General features: G+C 42.5%; 2 protein-coding genes across 2 annotated transcripts; one reads left to right on the top strand and one right to left on the bottom strand.

Moving 5' to 3' along the window:
• The first annotated feature begins 184 nt into the window (after positions 1–184).
• On the top strand, positions 185–3,132 carry ufl1 (UFM1-specific ligase 1). The gene is made up of 2 exons (XM_077605146.1): positions 185–394; positions 491–3,132. Exon 2 carries the CDS (start codon positions 527–529, stop codon positions 2,885–2,887), a length of 2,361 nt encoding a protein of 786 aa, XP_077461272.1. The 5' UTR covers positions 185–394; positions 491–526; the 3' UTR covers positions 2,888–3,132.
• On the bottom strand, positions 3,067–19,960 carry gtf3c1 (general transcription factor IIIC subunit 1). The gene is made up of 38 exons (XM_077605148.1): positions 19,488–19,960; positions 18,744–18,923; positions 18,504–18,680; positions 17,849–17,992; positions 17,167–17,263; positions 16,977–17,100; positions 16,405–16,590; positions 16,219–16,334; positions 15,726–15,778; positions 15,241–15,560; positions 14,593–14,696; positions 14,425–14,528; positions 14,208–14,361; positions 14,039–14,142; positions 13,830–13,954; positions 12,148–12,417; positions 11,939–12,084; positions 11,691–11,788; positions 11,524–11,620; positions 11,241–11,424; positions 11,065–11,164; positions 10,327–10,459; positions 10,154–10,244; positions 9,998–10,059; positions 9,431–9,539; positions 9,158–9,300; positions 8,929–9,071; positions 8,536–8,620; positions 8,350–8,462; positions 8,213–8,272; positions 8,049–8,142; positions 7,799–7,971; positions 6,733–7,104; positions 6,434–6,573; positions 5,491–5,849; positions 4,288–4,718; positions 3,547–3,733; positions 3,067–3,472 (listed from the first exon to the last, which is right to left on the bottom strand). Exons 1-38 carry the CDS (start codon positions 19,706–19,708, stop codon positions 3,281–3,283), a joined length of 5,991 nt encoding a protein of 1,996 aa, XP_077461274.1. The 5' UTR covers positions 19,709–19,960; the 3' UTR covers positions 3,067–3,280.
• Positions 19,961–20,032: the final 72 nt, after the last annotated feature.

Raw genomic sequence — 20,032 nt, 5'->3', positions numbered from 1 at the left:
TATATATTTGACAGTTTTTGTCCTAGCAAATCATGGACAGTAATTTTTGCCAACATTCGTGGTTTAAAAGTGCGTTGTCGCGTGCAATCCAACAGTTATGTTGACGTCATCAGAAGACGCAGGGCCCCGAGAAAATTTAGCTACACATGTAAACAAATCCGATGTTGACACCTACACTTGTCGCCTAAAAATGACGCCACTAGAAAACGCCTCCAACGCCATGTTCCCAGCCAGTTGATATGTGTTTGCTTTTGCCCCTGTCCCTCAAAAAATGCGAGCAACATAAAGGTCTGCGCATTTCAAACATAACCAAAAATAGGTTCTACCAGCAGGTTTATTAATTTCAAGAGTGGATTTTCGAGGAAACCACCAAAAGGACCTGACGTGTGACAGGGTATGATCTCGCTCTGGGCTTCCGAAGCTCTTGCGTCTTTGTGAGTGGTTATGTTGACGTGTCTTTACCTCGTCTTTCTCTTTACTTCTTAACCAGTGAGCCAGTGGAATATTGTTAAAAGACATCGCAGCAATGGCAAGTGAATGGGAAGAAATCCGACGTCTTGCAGCTGATTTCCAGAAAGCCCAGTTTGCCGACACTGCTCAGAGACTATCAGAGAGGGATTGCATTGAAATAATCAGCAAACTTATTCAAAACCAGAAACTTGAAGTGGTGCACACTCTCGATGGAAAGGAGTACATCACACCTGCACAGATCAGTAGAGAAATTCGAGATGAACTTTACCGTCACGGTGGCCGAGTGAATCTTCTGGAACTCCAACAGATTCTCAACGTCAATTGGGTCGACGTTGAATCTCGAGCAAATGAAATAGCAAAATCTGACAAAAATGTCCAGATAGTGCTTGGCCAACTCATCGACAACACCTACCTGAACCGCCTGGCTGAGGAAGTCAACGATCGTCTCCAAGAAGCCGGCCTGGTCAACATCGCGGACCTTTGCAAGAGCTACGACCTACCTGGCGATTTCCTAAACGAGTCGCTCTCGAAGCGTCTCGGGAAGTTGATCCAGGGAGAATTGGATCAGTACAGTCGAGGAATTATATTCACTCCGGCTTTTGTCGCCCGACACACGGCCAAGATCAGAGGGCTGTTCAGCGCCATCACTCGCCCGACGCCGGTTGGCGGATTGATCGGCGCTTTTGGGCTTCACGAGCATCTCCTTTATACGGTTCTGGAGGAGCTGGTGAACACCGGTCGTCTCAGCGGAAGCGTGGTGGGTGGGCGACAGGACAACGCCGTATACATCCCCGACATTTACTCCAAAACACAGAACTCTTGGGTGGATGCTTTCCTCCGGCAAAACGGATATTTAGAATTCGACGCGTTGATCCGACTGGGGATTCCGGAGCCCAGCGGCTACATCAAGAAGCGCTTTAAGGGCAAAAAGCTACTTTTCCTCAAAGCGGCTTGCGTGGGCCAGGCTTTGGTGGACCAGGTGGAGGCCTCCCTGGAAGAAGCCGTCAGCTCCGCCTCGTGGGCGGACATACGGGCCGTTTTGCCGAGCTGCATATCGGATGAAGACGTGGGGATGTTGATCAACCAGGCCATGAGGACCACCAACACCGAATCGGCTGCCAGAATCCTGGGCGGCACCATGGTCTGCGGCGAAAAATGGATCGGCGAGTGCCTCGCGCTTTTTGACGGTGCCGTACAACAGAGAGCACAGAAGGAGTTAAAAAATAATCCGGTGTTGCTGATTTCTGAAGAAGATCTCAAGCAATCCGCCATGGTGGCTGAAAACTCTGGAATGTCCAGAAAAGAGAAAAAAGAAGGCGAGCGAAAGAAAAAAGCCGCAGAGAGCGGCGGCAAATCGGGGGGAGGCGGCAACGCCAGAGAGTTCCGAATCCGGAAGACGAAAAAGAAAGGGAAGAGAGACGAAGATGACGAGGATAGCGGATCTCGTTCCAAGGAGGAAGCTCCGTTCATGACCCAAGAAGAAATAGTCGAGGTACTAGAGGACAAGCTAAACGATTTTCCTCAAGAAATCCTCTCCGATTTGGCAGAAGAATTAGTGCGACCTTTGACCAAAGCCTACCAGGAAGCCCTGCGGACTCTGTTCATGTCCACCACCTGCCCGCTGTCGGGCTCCACCAAAAAGTCAGCGAAGGACCTGCAAGAAGAAATCTCCAACCTTTACAACAACATCCGTCTCTTCGAAAAGGGCACCAAATTTTTCTGCGACGAAACCCAGGCCGTCGTGGCCAAGCACGTCTTAAAAACGGTGGGCACCGACCTGACCAACATCCTCGTCAACTTCCTCGCCGCCGAAACCATGACGTCCGTGGAGAATCCGGCCGCCATCACCGCCGAGGTCCGCTTGAAGATTCTGAGCAGAGTGTCGGATGACACCAAAACGCCTCTGATGAAACTGCACAACTGCCTGAACGGTAAAGCCATCGGCGATTTCCTGGAAAACTTTGAGGCCGCGGCGGAGGCGTGCGGCTTCATGCCGAAGAAGGCTGACAAGAAAAAGGAAAGACAGGCCTTCCTGCTCCATCGTCAGACTCTGGCGGAGCAGCTGAAAGAGACCGAGGACCCGGCGATGGTCCTCCACCTGACTAGCGTGTTGCTTTTTCAGGAGAGCACCCATTGCATCCTGCACGCCCCCGGACGTTGCGTACCTCATATTATCGCTACCCTCGTGGGGCGCGTGCCCGCTGAGAAGCACCAGCTACTTGGCGTCTATCAGAGTCTGGTTGTGAAGCAACTGATGAGTCAGAATCAAGGACGGAAGCAGGAAGAAGCGCCGGGCGAGGACGGGGAACAGGATGAGATGGGGAGCATCTTTGAGCAGTTCAAGGTTTTGACGCCACAAGTCAAGGAACTGGCACTTTCTCAGAGGAAGACATCAACGAGCGAGGCACAAGCTTAAAAACAACATTCTTAACATGTTTGGTTTACCAATTTGTCGTTTAGTATCTCGGGATTAATTTGACTGACGCACTTAGCCCAAAAAAGCCATTCTTTAAGTTTCAGGTTCATTGCTAATGACGACCGCTAGTGCATATCATGTCGTTTTTCGCCTATGTTTGTGATGAATGAAACCAATCATGTTGCGATATCCGCTTTATGTGAAAAGAAAATTGAGTTTATGAATTAAACCGACAAAAAAAGCAATGCTTTCTTCTTTCACACTGTTAAATTTACTTAATCTTGTAAAGGGTTTAAAAAAAAGATTGGGTGAATGAAATCATTGGATGGAGAATCCGGGTTGACACTTGAGTTTTGAAGTCATTTAAATGACTATAAGGAAAAAAGAATAAAACTAGCTGCTACAGGGGTTCCAGTTGCGTTCGTTGGGTAGCACCTGAGCGAGTCTGAGGCTGCAGCTGACCGTGGGCTCGTAAAACACACATTCTCTGTCCGTCTGCTCTCGTGGGGCGGTGCTTCCGAACAGGGTGGGCTTGGCTTTTTTCACCAGAGTTCTCTTTGTCACGCAGCCCAGTTCTATCAGTGACTGCACACACGGGGAGAAAATAAGGGAAAGATAAGGGTTGGAGGGGGGGAAATGAGAAGACAATTTGTTGTCACCTGAACCAAATCCAGAATCACGACGGGCTGCAGCACATCCTGATAGTGTGATAGCAGCTTCCACTGAGGAATGCCAGGACGGGACATGATGTGGTGGAGGACACCCTCCAGCATGCCTTTGCACACTTGACGGTTGAGTGTCCCGTCCACAAGGCGCCACGGACGGCTGATGAAGCTCACTCTATCCCTGTGGGACGTTCAGCGACAAAAAGCATGCTTTAGAAAGGAGAACACGACTTGAGAGGCATGAAACAAATACTGCAATCCGCAAGTAAGACTTCAACTTTAAAAATTATATAATTAAAAGATAAATAGTATGAAAAGGTACTTTGGAAAAAAAATCAAATTTAAAAAAAAATTCTGGTTAAGAATATAATTATTTAATATACATAATCCCCCCACACCCCAAAAAAGATTTTAAAAAAGAAAAGAAAATATCACAACACCTTTCCAAAAAGTTCTATTTACAGGCTAAAAAACAAAGTATATAGTTAAATATACCAGTCATTAAAAAAACCATTGCTTAACCTTTACCAAAAAACATAAAATAACTATTTCTTCTTTAAAAAAAGCATTTCTTTAAAAGGCCATTCTTACACAATTACTTTTGGTATTTTCAAATTGCCATTTAGCGTAAACAACACTGAATTGAGGGAAAAAAAGTTATTTTTGCAATGCAGAGTATAAATGAAAGACAATGTCAAATACCTCTGGCACAGGTTCCCTGCGAATAAAACTTACTCGTGAAGGTCTTCCTTTTCCAACGATGGACCTTCTCTGTTTTTCTCCACATCTTTCATCTCATCATCTTTAGGCGGAGGCTTCTTTTCCTCCTTTTCGTCGCTCTCGCGTTCCATGCAAAGCTCTTCGGCGTCGTTCTCTCCCTTGACCTTTTCTGGTCCACCTTCCTCTTTATCGAGGTCCTCGCCCCTCGACGTTTTTTTCCTCGGCGGCTCCTCTTCCGTCTCGCCGTCCCGCAGGGCCGAGTGTCGCCGCCGCCTCTTGCGAATGAAGGGGATGTTGTGCTGGGATGACCGCTCGTAGGGGGAGCTCTGCGGCTGGTACCAATTTCTGGGGTTGACGGTGATGATCCAGGGGTCGGCGTGCTCGGTCAGTACCCAGCGGGTGCCGTATGCGCCCACCTGGAGGACCTGACCTTCTTCTAGTAAATCCTAAAAATAAAATAAAAAAATATTTAAACTGCAGTGGGAATTCATCACAAATTGTTTGTGAAATGCTCAAATGTTAAAATGTAACATAATCAATGGATATAGAAATTCATTTATGATTAAAATAGTGGTAGAAGGGTGGATTGAGTGGTTAGCGTGTCAGGCTCACAGCTCTGGGATCCTGGGTTCAAATCCAGGTCGGTCCACCTGTGTGGAGTTTGCATTTTTCCCTGGGCTTGCGTGGGTTTTCTCCGGGTACCCCGGTTTCCTCCCACATTCCAAAAACATGCATGGCAGGCTGACTGGACACTCTAAATTGCCCCTAGGATTGAGTGTGAGCTTGAATGGTTGTCCATCCCCTCCCTCAGCTGGGATGGGCTCCAGCACCCCCCGCGACCCTAATGAGGATAAAGCAGTTCAGAAAGTGAATACTGGTAAATGTGAGGTCATGGATGTGATTATCTTTTTAGGACCCAGCACACAGATGTAGAAAAAATCAAAACATTTTAAAAAAGGATAATAATGACCCTTTTTGTGGCTGTAATGTAAAATATTTGGGGTAAAAAACGTTTTTTTTAACTCAATACATGTATCACAAACATCCACAATTAAAAAAAACCCTCACCAATTGGATAATTTGGACGCACGTTTAAAAATATTTCAATGGGACATTCCTAATTAGAATAATAGAAGCCTGTTTTCAGTTCAAAACGTGATGTCATTAACCTAATGTTCTGTGTGTGAAGGTGAAAGAGTTGAGATGGAATCAACTTACCCCAAGGTACTGCTCTAGGCTCCTGCTACGTCCAGAAAGCGGCAAACGGAGGTGAGCGAGCTCCCCAAACAAGTCCGCCTTGTCCACTCCCATCTCTCCGCCTCTGTCCAGGGTGTTCCTCAGCAGAGCGCTGGCCCGCAGGTCTTCAGCTGAGTAGTCAGAACGCCGGGCCGGAGTCGGCGCGGAGTTCTGAAAGCAGCGGGTGAGGATGGACGGCAGCAGAGACGGGCCGGTTTTGAAGAAATCCAAGGGCGCGTCGTCCTTCACCAAGACGCGAACCGGAGTTTGTCGCAAGCGCATCATGATCTCGCACGACTCCACTACGATGTTTTCGTTGGTGTTCAGGTTGCGGAGTTTGACTGCAAAGCACATTCGATATTAAAACGGATTGAAATGTAATTTGATTAGAAAGCCTTTTCTTGTACTTTTATGGATGGATTCGCATCCAAAATGGAGTTTTGTGTATTTTTAAAGCCTACTGCTGTAGTATTTCATGGCACTTTTCACGTCAACTTTTAACTCATCGCTAGAGAATATCCAACAGGCACTACGGGGCCATAACAGCCAAGACAAACAGACTCAAGGACAGTTTGTTCCCAAGAGCTGTCACCATACTCAAGACTTATTATTACTATTTATTCATTGTGTTGACCACTTATTTATCTATTACTATTTATTGATTATTTATTCATCATTGCTATATATTGATTATCTATGTGTTTGTTTGTTTGTTGTTGAGTCCATTGACTCCAAAACCATGGAACTTATCCTGGACTTCAGACGGAACAAAGCCGCTCCGCTCTGCTGATCTCACTTGGACTATGTACTTTTTTATATATTATTTATGTCTGTTTGTTGTTGCTATTTGTGCACTATGTGGTGAAAGCTTGAAATCTCATTATACTTGTATAATGACAATAAATTCAATTGAAAATCAACGCACCAATGCCGGGAATGCAAAATCCTTTCAACAAGAAGTACTTGGTGTGCGACGCCCGGGGAGCTGGGACTCGCCGCTTCTTTTTGCCCACGCACACGGCAACGTCGTCATCCTCATCGTCCTCTTCTTCCAATGATGCCATGCTGAAACCCCAAAACAGCCATTCAAGACGCCAATAAAAGAACAAATTGCAGGCCATTTTGGCTTTGAAATTGAAAACTTTGCTTTCTATACGTATTAAAATGTCCTCCGGTTCTGGAATGATGTCAAATCTGCCTGGAAACTAGGGAAAAAAAACATACCTCTTGACTTCGCTGTCCAACAGGGTGCTGTCCACCACCACCATCTTCTTAGGAATGGACAAATGTATGGACAGCAGCCCTAAACTCATTAGCGTGAGTGACACCAAGCAGGCTCCTCCAGGAGAGTCCGGAGCGTAGCGCATCATCCCGGGAGGTTGCGAACCAGAGTTTGGTCCGCCTTCCGCTTCCTCGGTGTCCGCGGCCGGGGGTGGCGGCTTTTCCGGCGCTGCCTCGCCACTCTCCAGCCGGTTTTCGGTCTCGTGGAAGTATGAGACCCTGGGCCTGTCATCGTCCGTGCCGTTGCTCAGTAAATTCCTCAGAAAGCGGAACGAGTCGGTGCACAGCGTGTGAGGAAAACGCCATGAAAACAATCTGCCAGGGAGAAAATGTGGGGAACTCATTCAACTCGTTGGACCCCATTGACGGCGATATATGTTAAATGAATATCAAGTCATAATGGATTGGACTAAAACATTGAGCATTCGCATCTAGTCTTCCTGGTTTAAATGAATTGTAGGTTTTTCGCCATCAATGGCATGCAATGAGTTAAATACTATGAAAAAAATACGTTAGTGTGTATTTTGCATATATTTATTTTAATGTCATCAATTATTAAAATTGTATTCATGAATGAATTGTAGGTTTTTCGCCATCAATGGGATGCAATGAGTTAAATACTATGAAAAAAATACGTTAGTGTGTATTTTGCATATATTTATTTTAATGTCTTGAATTAATAAAATTGTATACATTTAAAAATGGATTCATAAAAGTAACAGAAAAGCACAAAAATATTCAATAATTAATTATGTATAGATTATTACTAAAAAAAAATTTAAATGACCATAAATAGGCACTTGGTCCACGGAGGGTTAAAAGTGTTATAAGTGTGGAAAAATAATTAAAAAGCTGTCTATTGTACTGTTAATAGGATAACGTCAGTTCAAAGCTATCATAATCATTGTAACTTTTGCATGAAATATTTACACAATTATTCAATCTTGATATATCATAGAAAAATATGTTTCTTGTTTTTCCATATTGCACATACAATGTTAAACTCTACCTGTAGTAGGACTGAGAAAGCTGGAAGGACATGGGCAAAATGGGCAAAGCTCGGTTTTTCTTGGGTCCCGTTGATTGATCGACGCGGCGCCGATTGATCATGTGACGTTTACGGCAGTGGATGAACACCTGGCAAAGTAACTCTTGCGGGTACTGGCTGTAAATGTGGAAGGTCTGATAGAAAGGACAAAAAGATGGCAGTTTGTGTAAAAAAATAGCCTAAATTAGATCTGAGAGGGAAAAAAAAGTACCTGAAAGGATCTGGAATACTTCATCTGATAGTTGGTCATGGCTAGCGTACTCTGAATCAGATTGAACAAAACCAAATTTTGGATGTCTGTTATGCTGGAATGAGAAAGAGTATGAAAAATGTTCATTCTTATGAGTCCAAACATAAATATGAGGAAGGTCATACCAAGTCAGGGTGTCTTTGGAGGGAATCTCATTGTCGGTCTGGATTGTGCACACTTTAAAACTGCGGAAAGAAATGAATATAAAAGACGAGCGCCTCCCTTTGATCGATCCCAGTTACACGTTGTTCTTTTGACTTACTTAGAAAAAAGTTGATGTTTGGTTTCGGGCATTTTAACTTCATCGGCGTTGATGACTGAACTGAACTTGTTTCGGAGGAGTTTGACGTACTCGTTGAATGCTTTGGCGCAATCCTGAAGGTAAGACGAGATATGGGACACGATTTCATGCGGCGAAAAACAGAATAGCGTGAAATGAAAAACGTACAGCTGGATCATTAGAATTGGCAGGCTTGTGTTTCTGAAGCTGGTTTAGCAGATCTTTGTCCTGGTAGATTTCCGCAAGGCAAATTCTGCAAAATAAAAACAACACTTAGATCACAATGCTAACAAACAAAACAATTTAATGAGTATTTTAAATTCTATTAACTATGAAAGACTTTCGTTGTTGTCAGATAGATATTTTTTTTTATTTCTGATCAAATATTGCGAATAATCAGCTAGTATTTGTATCATTTTATGGATACAGTCTTTGAGACTGATCATTTATCATTGAAAAAAAACTTGGTTTGTCTCGAAAGGCATTTCTGTTTTTTTTTCTCTGTGATTGTCGTTCTTTCCTTCAAGAAAAGTCGAATAATGATCAGGTTGAAGCACCAACCTGTAGTTGAGGAACGTTTGCGGATTCTTGAGGATATAACGAGTGCGCCGACCGACGGCGAGTGACGTTTTGTCCTCAGATATCTGAAATGAAGCTTGGAGAAGGTCTCGCACGATACAGTAGGCCACGAACAACCTCCGCAACTGGAAAACCATCAAACCCAAGTGTGATACACCGTGTGGACTTGCACAGGGCCGTTCAGACAAATGAGGCACATCAATAGAGGCACCTTGGTGTTGAGCAGACGCGAGGCCACGGCGCACAGCATTAGCAGAGAGTCTTCCTGCAAGGTCCAGAAAACTCGCTGCCTTGTCATCTTTTTCAACGCTCGGTGGTCAGCCTCATCGTGAGCGGGAGTGCGCTTTTGGGGCTCTACCAAGGGATGCGTTTGGAGTTTAAAATGTCATCATTGAACTCATTTAACACATAGTATAGCACAACTTTACTTTGCTATCTTGTTTCAAAGTGCTGTATTTTATGTACTGATTTTTTTTGTACCTACCTTTTTTCTTCTTGCGAGGAATCTTGACAACTTGCTTTTTGAGTCTCTTCCGCTTCTGCCGCTTCCCACCGACAACCTGCTGGTTCCTGGATGCTGGCTTAATCGCCACCTGGTAACAAAGATGAGACAGGAAAGCGCTTCTATTTTATACTGCATTGCCAGAAAAGCCGGATCTTATGTGTGGAGCACACCGCTTCACCTAACATGCTCGTTAAGTGATGCATTGATCTTGGACACTTCAAACGTAAGCCAAATTTATGCTTCAATTCGGCACCCTTTGGTGCTAATGTGACATCAGCCGGTTCAACTGCCCCAGCCCCCTGAACTCGATACCGAGTGGGCTATTCTCCTCAGCCCCTCCCACCAACGTAACCCAATGTGAATTATTAAGTAAGACCACCAGGAAAAAAAGGAGATTGCGGAAGGTTGGCTCATTGAAAGGTCATTTCATCTCATTAATGTATTTTTGGTCAAATACTCATTTGTGTGCGTGTTTTGAATTACTTTTTGGATATTTGGCTAACAATTGCACATTTTCAAAAATATATTCGTCTAAAGATTTCTCACCTCGACATTTTCTTCTGTGACTACTATCTTCTTGGCAGTCAAGAAGTGAGGCATTGAACCTCCTGCGAAAATAGTACGAAAAGTGGAAATTTAGGAGGACCTCGAAAGGACGGAAGGAGCATAAAACGATACCCGTTTGACAAACTGTAAACTTACCGGCTTTCAGCACGGCTAGCATTGATTCTTTACTCAGCAGGCTCTTCAGTCGCACTCTGGCTCTCTCGACTTCTCCTGGCCCGCCGGGGCGCTGGGGGGCAAGACGGAAATACAAATTACACAACAAATTTCATTAGCAGAAGTCCAAATACCGCGTTGGAGTTGGTTCGTACATATTTGGCGGCCAGCAGGCGGTTTGTCCACAGCCAGTTGCGCTTTAGATGAGCAAAGAACTCAGAGTCCAGACCTCCGGCGCCTTTGCCGTCTCCCGGCGTGGTTCCATCGTCGCTAACAACGCTGCTGCCCCTGTTGATGTATACACGTTTGTGCTCTTGTATTTGTAAGGAATACATTTCCCTCATAAAAATTGAGTCAAGTTAATTTTCCTGAAATCCAAATCTAACTATAACCTTGGCGTACCTACTAAAAAACTTGTACCAAATTTGGCAAAACAAAGCAAAAACATGCAATAAAAAAGTTTATTGCCTATTATTGATGACAACGGAGGAGAAAGTAAGAAAAGTGGCAATTTTTTTTCATCCAATTTTTTTCTTTTTTTCTGGTTTTAGTACAAAAAGCATTTTGTAAAATCTAAAAATAAATATATAAAAATATTTTGTTTTCCACCATTATTGAACATAATAAAATATTGTGTTTCCTTTTGAAAAGAAAAAAACTAATGATTAAAAGACGTTTTCCCTTACTAAGAAAAAAAAAGCTCAAATAAACATTGTTTTAGATTCATTAAAAAAAATAAAAACTGAATATTTGATGTGTAAGATGACCTAATTAAGCATTTAGAAATGTATTACCTATTATTGATGACAACAAGAGGAGAAATTAAGAAAAATGAAAGCCTATTTTTGAAATTTAAGGGCAAAAACAGCAACTTTTTTTTCCCCATCACATACTTGAGCAAGGAAGCCATTCCCATAAAGATACTTCGATCGTGCACAAAGGATGGTGGGGGATCCTCGTCCTCGGACACGCCTCGTTTGGGACGAATTAGGCCTGCACAACAACAACAAATCCAACTTTTAAGAACAATGCCTAAGAGTTTAAGGCCTACGTGTTTGTGTATTCGCACCCAGAGGCGTGTTGAGGCAGATGCACATCAGGTCGAACCAGTACGTGTCCAGATCCTCCATGCTATTGAAAGTGTAATGCCGTCTGTCAAAGGGGTTGTCGTTGCTTTCGTTAACCAGCCAATAGTGCGGTTCTGTGTTGGTGGTGTCCACGATGGTGGCGTGGCGCTTCAGGTAACAAAACAGCTGCAGAAGATATTAAAAAAGTAAACCCTTATTTGACGGACGTTTTGGGTTCATGATCATTTTAAATGTACTCGTTAAATGGAGTGTCATTCAAGCTACCTGATCTCTCTCCTTCATTTTCTCCACAGGAGCAAATTGCATCAGGCCCATGCAAACCAAGCGCTGCAGATTCTCATAGAAGCCAAAAACATAACGCCTGGAAAGGAAAGGAGACATTTAGGCAAATGGACAATCTGGAAGCTGGCGAGGGATAGAATTTCCAAAACCTTTTGTAAAAGAGCTTTTTTCGAATGACGAGGGGCAGCTCCCAGACGACATAGTGTTGCTTCACCGGGTCGTTCAGGTACTCCTCCAAGCCATCAACCTACGGATGGTTATCACATTAAACATATTTATAGGTTGGGTGAGATTGGTGTCCGGGCAGAGCGCAAAATTAGCCTGGAACGCCTCTGTTAAGACAGAAAAACAGCAATGCCTCCCATTTATTTTCTCATTTTCCACATACATTCCTCACCTGATAGTTAAACTGAATGAGTTGCATGAACAAGGAGAGCGGCAAGCAATGGAGCAAGTCAGCCACGAGCGCCCAACCGATGTCTCGATCGTTGTGCCTGCGAACTGGCGGGACGAACCTTTTCCACGAATCCTCTTCAGAGTAAACTGAACACCGGCGGGAAGGTGATTAAAAATCTTTATTCTAATATTGCAATTGAGGATTCCTACCTGTTGTATCGGAGTTTAATTGACTGGCAGCTTCATTCTGCGTCTCATCGCTATTTCCTGACAATTCCGCTTCCAAAACCTTTTGGGGTACGTTGTCGTCTTTTGTGTCCTCTGCCACTTTGACGACCTCGGTAGAGTCTTGAAGACTGGTCAGCCTGGTGGGACGTGGTCCCTTCGGGTGATCGTAGGTGACGTACCAGATAAAGATATGCAAAAGGCGAAGGCGGTGCATTTTGGGCTGAAAACCCAGCGTCTTGCCAAGTCCGCGAACTAAAAGACACATGAATGTCGTCTCAAGGCAATTGTCATCTTCACAGCACAATGACAGAAACATTTTTTTCCACAATATAGCATGGCAGCTCTGTCTCATATGGCTGAAATTTTAACAACTTCTCAGGTTGGCACTTTCTTTTTCTGAGATAATTTGTCGGTCTACTGCTAATACTACTACTACAATAACCACTACTACAATAATTACTACTACAACAACTACTACTCCTGCTCATACAACTGCTACCACTACAATAACTACTACTACAACAACAACTACTACTCCTACTCATACAACTGCTACCACTACAATAACTACTACTACAACAACAACTACTACTCCTACTCATACAACTGCTACCACTACAATAACTACTACTACAACAACAACTACTACTCCTACTACTACAAAAACTACTACTCCTACTACTACAACAACTACTACTCCTACTGCTCCTACTGCTACTACTCCTACTGCTACTACTACTACTCCTACTGCTACAATTACTACTCCTAGTGCTACTACAACTACTCCTAGTGCTACTACAACTACTCCTAGTGCTACTACAACTACTCCTAGTGCTACTACAACTACTCCTAGTGCTACTACAACTACTCCTACTGCTACTACAACTACTCCTACTGCTACTACAACGACTACTCCTATAACTCCTTCGACAACGACAATTACTACTCCTACAACAACTACCACTTCGACAACAACTACCACTTCGACAACAACTACCACTTCGACAACAACTACCACTTCGACAACAACTACCACTTCGACAACAACTACCACTTCGACAACAACTACCACTTCGACAACAACTACCACTTCGACAACAACTACCACTTCGACAACCACTACCACTTCGACAACCACTACCACTTCGACAACCACTACCACTTCGACAACCACTACCACTTCGACAACCACTACCACTTCGACAACAACTACCACTTCGACAACCACTACCACTTCGACAACCACTACCACTTCGACAACAACTACCACTTCGACAACAACTACCACTTCGACAACAACTACCACTTCGACAACAACTACCACTACCACTACAACTACCACTACCACTACCACTACAACTACCACTACCACTACAACTACTAATAACAACAACTACAACAACTACTTCTACTCCTAAAACTACTAATAACAATAACAACAACAACTATCACCAATGTCATGGAAACACGATGTTTCAATTCCAGCCATCCAAGTTAAAATGTTTTTTTTCAGCCAGATATATTGATCGACCACTAATACGTATACATATTATATATTTCAACCTCTTTCTGAGGGTTGAATGTTCAAGGCATTGTGCGAAAGACCACAAAAATAACGTAATTCATGAAAATCTTTGTAAATTTTTGACCATCTCCACACACACCGTAAGGAGGCTTGAACGTCTCTTCTTTCTTGTGTTCCTTCTTGAGTTCACTGAAGCTCTTGTAACTCTGGCTGCTCTCATTCTTTTTCCCTTTGAGGACACTGTCGCTGCTCACCTTCTGCTGGCTGCGTTGAGGGAAGGAAGAGTCGCTACGTAAGGATGGGAAAACCTGAGGTTTACAATTCAAGTGGACTTAGACGGTTGCGCACCACGGAGCAGAGCAGGAGCCGCTGATTTTGAAGCGGGCCTGATCAATATTATCAGTCACCAGTTTGTCCTTGGGCTGGACAGATGGATGAACGAACATTTCCAGCTGGAAAAACAAAGCAACAATTGCATTTTTAAAAGAATTCACAACATTTCATTTATTAGCGGTACCTTCCTGCTGATGCCGTCTTGTATAACGGTTGTGGTGAAAATTTTGAGCAGCCCTTCTCTGGACAGAGTCTGAACAAGGCGCGCCGTGGTCTTCTTGCAGCACTTGCTTGTAAAACCTTGGCGCTTTTCTTCTTCGTTGATCTTCTTCTGCAGCCTGGAACAAAATGGGGGGACTGGGGTAGTAAAATAGAGGGCAACCATTCACCAAGAGACTTACTGGTAAAGTCCATCGACGACTTTAAACTTGTGCACAGCCTCGATGATGAGGTTCTTCCTCCTGAGGACACGGTATGTTTCACGGGACCATTTGTTGTTGGACGCCTGGACAGACGTATGGTGGTTAGCTTCTACTTTGACTGACAACCGACAAAAAAACGAGACAAACCGGCATCTTATGAACGCAGTCCACTTCCATGATGTCCGATGCTCCGTCCTGCTGTAGAGGAGAAGATTCTTCCTCTTCCTCATTTCCCTCAACTGAAGCTTCCACTGGGGCAAAAAAAAGACAATTCTTTGGTAGCAATTCATTGAGAAAGAAGGTTAGGTTAAAAAAATAAAATAAAATAAAACAGTCCTCAAAAATTGCCCTGTAATCCTTTATGGGGGCATTTGTTAAGCAAACAATTTAAAAATATGAGTTTCTGTTTTAGGATCAAATTCAAATAAAGATTATAGATGTATATTAAATTTCCTGATTTTCCCCTTTTTTAAATCAATGGGAAAAAAAATTAATCCATTGTTTTTCTTTTGGTGTTTTTAGTTCAAAAAGCATTTTGTAAAATGTAAAAATGAATATATAAAAATATTTTGTTTTCCACTTTATTATTTAACATAATAAAATATTTTGTTTCCTTTTGAAAAGAAAAACAAATGATTAAAAAACCTTTTCACTTACAAAGGAAAAAAAAAAGGTCAAATAAACATTGTTTTAGATCCATTTTAAAAAACTGAATATTTAGGGCATTTGATCCTGTTCTTTTTATCCGGTTTAAAAAGAAAAATCTAAATATTATAACTTAGCACTGATACTTACGTGGTGTGCTATCAGGTTGTGTTTCTGGAACTGCTGGAAATGGAACAGCTTCTGCAATGGTGGCCTCGGGCTCCTTTGCAGCCTTTTGTTTCAATTCCTTCCCAACTTTACCTCCTGAATCCAAACACGTGTCCTGTTTTTTCTCTTTGTCTTTTTTTCTAGCTGCTCTGCTCTTCTTTGGACTTTTCTGGGCTTGTTTACCCTTGGCCGAGGAGGCCTCCAGGCCGCTAGGTGACGCCGGCGAGGACGAGGAATGGAAAAGGTTATTGCGTTGCTTCTCTTCTGAGAGGAGCTGCAAGTGGTTGCTCACGCCCACGCTCCTGGAAAGGGAAAAAGTAGGTATTGTGGTAATGTTAAAAAGGACATTTCAGTGGAAATCAACATAAATTATCAAATTCATTGGGTGAAAGAAAGTTATGTTGTTAAGAAGACTGCCAAAATTGAATTAGTAATCATCTTTTAAAATGGAAATTAAAATACAGTACCTGTGGCCGATGAATTTTGTGACTCTTTGGCGGCCTTCATCCACCATGAAGCTCTGAAAGGAAAAACATGACAAAGGATGCCAATGATTTGAAATCCAAAAAAGACACATTTGTACTTTTTTTTTTTTGGGGGGGGGGGGGGGGGGGGGGGGGGGGGGTGATAGGGGCATTTCATGCTGTATTTAAAAAAAAAATAAACTGTTGGTGCAGCAAAATGGCAAAAAAAAATTGTGAAACATACTATTCCAGAAACAGATTAATTTCATGTGATAATTGTGTTTTCCTAAAAAAATAAAAATAAAGAGATAAACTATTGATCTTGCATTTTGCTGAAATATAAAATTACATTTAAATTGTGCATTTGCCTAAAATAAATATTCCCTTCAATGAAAAAAGTACAGACAATAGATGTTGGACATTCGCAAATGAATACTGTTACCCTATTTTTTGAATAAAAAGAAAGCCTTTTGGATCAGGATAGACGGACACTTACTTTAATGATGCCATCCCTCTCTAACTTCCTACAGATCATGCGGGCCTCCAGCTTGCCGATGTTCATCTTGGACGCAATGCCCGACTGCGAGATTCCGAGGGTGCCCGACGATAAAACTGCATCAACCACAAATATCAAACAACATCAGCCCCAATTATGACTAACAAGGATACTAATGAAACACACCTAGGTCGTACGCCTGTGACAAAACGTCCTTCTCCATGATGTGGCCAACCGGGGGCTGAGCTCGCCTCCTGTCATCCTCGTCATCATCATCCTCGTCTTCGTCGTCCTTCCATCCCTCCGCGTCCGTGGCAACCTTGCCCGTGTACACTTTAATTAGCTTCAAGCAGCGCACCTGGACTTTTCTGCCTGAAATGGGGGGAAACCAATAAATAAATAAACAAAACTAATATTTATTCATTCATTTTCAATCTTGCTTACTATACTATTCCGATTAAATTAAATAAACATGTTATTAACGTTATGTGATTTTTTAAAAATTCCTATAGTTGCTTCGAAGTACCGTATTTTCTCGCATATTTGCCGCATCCACGCATAAGCCGCACCCTTAAAATTGCCTTAAAATCATTGAATTTGACAATTTCCCTTGTAAAAAACGCCCCCTGATCCACATTTTTCACCTCCACATTCATGGAGTACAAATGTGTTACTTTGAAGGTAGTATCTAAACCCCATTGAAAAGTTTGGTCGGAGAAATTACCAAAATAAATGAAAAGATAGTAGAGATGATTCACCATGTCTGTTCCGCAAGTCTCCTCCTTCTTCATCCAATTCCTCCAGAGGCACACTGCAGTAATCCACCAATTTGTTGTCCCGCATGCAGCGAAACACACGCTTACACATCGTCTCTGGCATATTCTAGTGTAGAAAAATATTAAGGATTAAGAGGGCAGTAAGAATACATACCAACAAAAAAATGCTGACCAGGTGCTCTCGGATGGTGACTAATGCAGCCAGCTGCTGGGGCATCTTCTGAAGGAGGGTGGACACATACTCCATGAGCATGTCGTACTTGGACCTCCTGCAAGAAGAGGAAAATAGAGCAAGAGAACAATCAGAGGGGCAACTATAGTTCTCCCTTTAAAAATTTCCTAATTAAAGGCAACACTATGATGAGGAAAAAAACATCTAAATGAACAATTGTAGTGATAACTTCAAAAAAATCTAATACGTTATTTTTTTTAATTAATTACACAGTTGGTGAAAAAACAATATTTGTTTTGTGGTGGTGGGTGGGGCTTACAATTTCCCGCAAAAAAGTCAAATCTACAAAGTGCAAATCATAGGATAAACACATGCGTTGCTGATGAAAAAAAGGAAAATTTTAAGAATATTTTTTCTTTTACTCTGTGCTGGAGTCCTGTTAACAATACTGGATTTTTTTAAGCACAGCTACCAAAATTGGCAATACATTTATATTACATCATATCTGTACCACTACCAAGTGCCCACATTGCATGATGGGATATTTATACCAAAAGATAAGCACCTCATTTTCTTGTAAAAAAAAATCCATAAGAAAAAATGCATTTATTTGTACATTGGTGTAGGGTGTTATATTCTGAAAATATCATATTATTAAAATATTCTGACAAAATAAACAGACCTGATGACATAGAAGCGCTTCAGCAGGAGGAGCATGGAGCTCTGCTTTTGTCCTGAATGGAGACGTCTGGTGAAGGCCTGAATGCACACCAGACCATGCCGGATCAGAGACTTCCTGATGTAGTGCAGTTTGCGGGAATCTACCCTGAAAACGGACACACTAATATCAGAAGATGTGTGTGTGTGTGTTGGATTTATTTTAATTTTTCTAAACTGAAATTACAACAACAAAAATACAAATAAATAAGCGTATTTGCTGTTAAGAGGATCACCAAAACAGCACTTGCATTCATTTTAGGTTAACACTGTGTAAGAATTATGTAGAAATAAGTATCATTCATCATGCTATAAAGTAGATATGCTTCTTTCCGACACATGTACTTTATAGCAAATGTATGATTAAAAAAAAATAAAGACATAAGGAAGTTTTATTAAGGAAATGGGATTGTGCAAATGTAGGGAAATGTAAAAATAAGTATCATTTATCATATATTTGCTATAAAGTAGATACACTTCTGTCAGCAATGAAGAATGTTTTTGTTCATATCTGGTTGATAACTGATATTATTTGCACATCATTCTTACACAGTCTTGAAACAATTAATTGTTTCTCAAAATGAATTTGATAATCAAAAAGGTGGATTATTCGCACGTACTTGAAAGAGGACTTGTGCATGTCGCTTTGAAGCTCCCCCTGCCAACGTGACCGTCCCACCAGCTCCAGCATGCAATAGGAGTCGTCCATCAGTTTGACGTCAGGGTCGTTATCGCTACCGATGAGAGCACGGAAACGGATCTCCTGGGACGCCACCACCACTAGCTTTCTGCCGTACCTGTCATGGGGAACGCCGATGTGTGATACTTCAAGAAAAGATGACGACGTGGAGCCGTCATACCTTTTTAAAACCTCCTCCAGGCTGATGGGCGACATAGTGCGAAGGTGCGCCGTGATGTTAGTCCTTTTGTCAAAGGTGGCGCACGAGCCCTGGATGCCCTCCTTATTGTCCTGCACGACGTGCAGGGGGTAAACATCCTTCGTGACTTGTTCATAATTTGCTTCAGGATACGGCTTAAACCTGACACATCCAAGGGAAAAAAAACATCACTCAGATCGCTAGTTTTCCACTTTTCATCAGTCCATCTTAGACGAACATTTCTGGATGTTGTTGAAAATGACTTCTGCTTTGTATAGTCAACTTTAAAGTTGCCCAATTAGGGTAAAGGTTTTCTACAATGTTCCTGAGCCCGTGCGGTGAAATCCTTTACATATAAATGTCAATTTTTGCTAAGTTTTGATGCACCTGCATTTCCTTTGGGAAGACCACTCTTTATACCAAATCATCAAACCCACCCAATCAGCTGTGTATCCTTCCAAAAAGGTGTTTGACTAACATTCTTTAAGTTTCCGTCCCATTTTTTTAAACGTAGATTTACTAAAAACAATCAGTTTATACATTAGTATCTTGTTTTTATTGTGTATGCAATTAAAAGCAGGTTGGACATTCCATTCTGTTTGTATCTGGCGAACACAGCGCTGCAAATTCATTGGAATTAGTGTTTTAAATAGGCATTATATTGGTATTATTCATTCAAAAAATGAATTATATAGGTATTACTCATTCAAAAAATGAATTATATACCTGTCGTTTAGTACCACATCGTCCCTGTCGGTGGGCAGCTGGTAGAACGTCAGGTCGGTGTTAGCCACCAGCGACTTCCAGACAAACTCCTTGGTGCCGTCGTCCAACGTGAGTGGGAATTTGGGGTTCCTATCTTCTAGCCGTATCCACAAAGTAGGGATGGTGATGCCGTCCAGTCCCTCCAATGCCACTTCATCCTCCACCATGCCCAAAGGATCCATGGCAGACAACGCCGAAGCTAGTAGCCACTTACTACTCCAAGTGTCAGCTAGCCAGCATGTTATCCTATCTCGTAAACAAGAGCTTGCGTTCCTACACGTTTGTGAGTTTTGAAGTAAAACTACATGTGAAGAAGAACTCAGTTAATGAAAGACGCACTGAAAATGAGTTTAAGGGCGCGCGTGTCAACTTTGAAAGCACAACAACGCGTCACTCGATACCGCCCCAAGATGGCGACATATGCGAATTGCGCATCTTCCGTCACGCAAACAGCCCCGACTTAAAACATTCACTCAAACTACAGGTCTGCCTTCATAGGTACCTCA

The sequence above is a fragment of the Stigmatopora argus genome, chromosome 7 (genome assembly GCF_051989625.1).
Source record: "Stigmatopora argus isolate UIUO_Sarg chromosome 7, RoL_Sarg_1.0, whole genome shotgun sequence".
In the NCBI taxonomy this organism is placed as follows: domain Eukaryota; kingdom Metazoa; phylum Chordata; class Actinopteri; order Syngnathiformes; family Syngnathidae; genus Stigmatopora; species Stigmatopora argus.
The sequence above is the reverse complement of the archived record's forward strand: the minus strand, read 5'-3'. Positions and strand labels throughout refer to the sequence as shown.

Excerpts from the sequence above, each read along its gene's own strand:
- ufl1 (XM_077605146.1), top strand. The coding sequence starts at position 527 with ATGGCAAGTGAATGGGAAGAAATCCGACGTCTTGCAGCTGATTTCCAG.
- gtf3c1 (XM_077605148.1), bottom strand. The coding sequence starts at position 19,708 with ATGGATCCTTTGGGCATGGTGGAGGATGAAGTGGCATTGGAGGGACTG. Across the intron at positions 11,165-11,240 it reads CTGCCTCAACACGCCTCTGG|GCCTAATTCGTCCCAAACGA; the intron begins GTGCGAATACAC and ends GTTGTTGTGCAG. Across the intron at positions 9,540-9,997 it reads TCACAGAAGAAAATGTCGAG|GTGGCGATTAAGCCAGCATC; the intron begins GTGAGAAATCTT and ends CTTTGTTACCAG.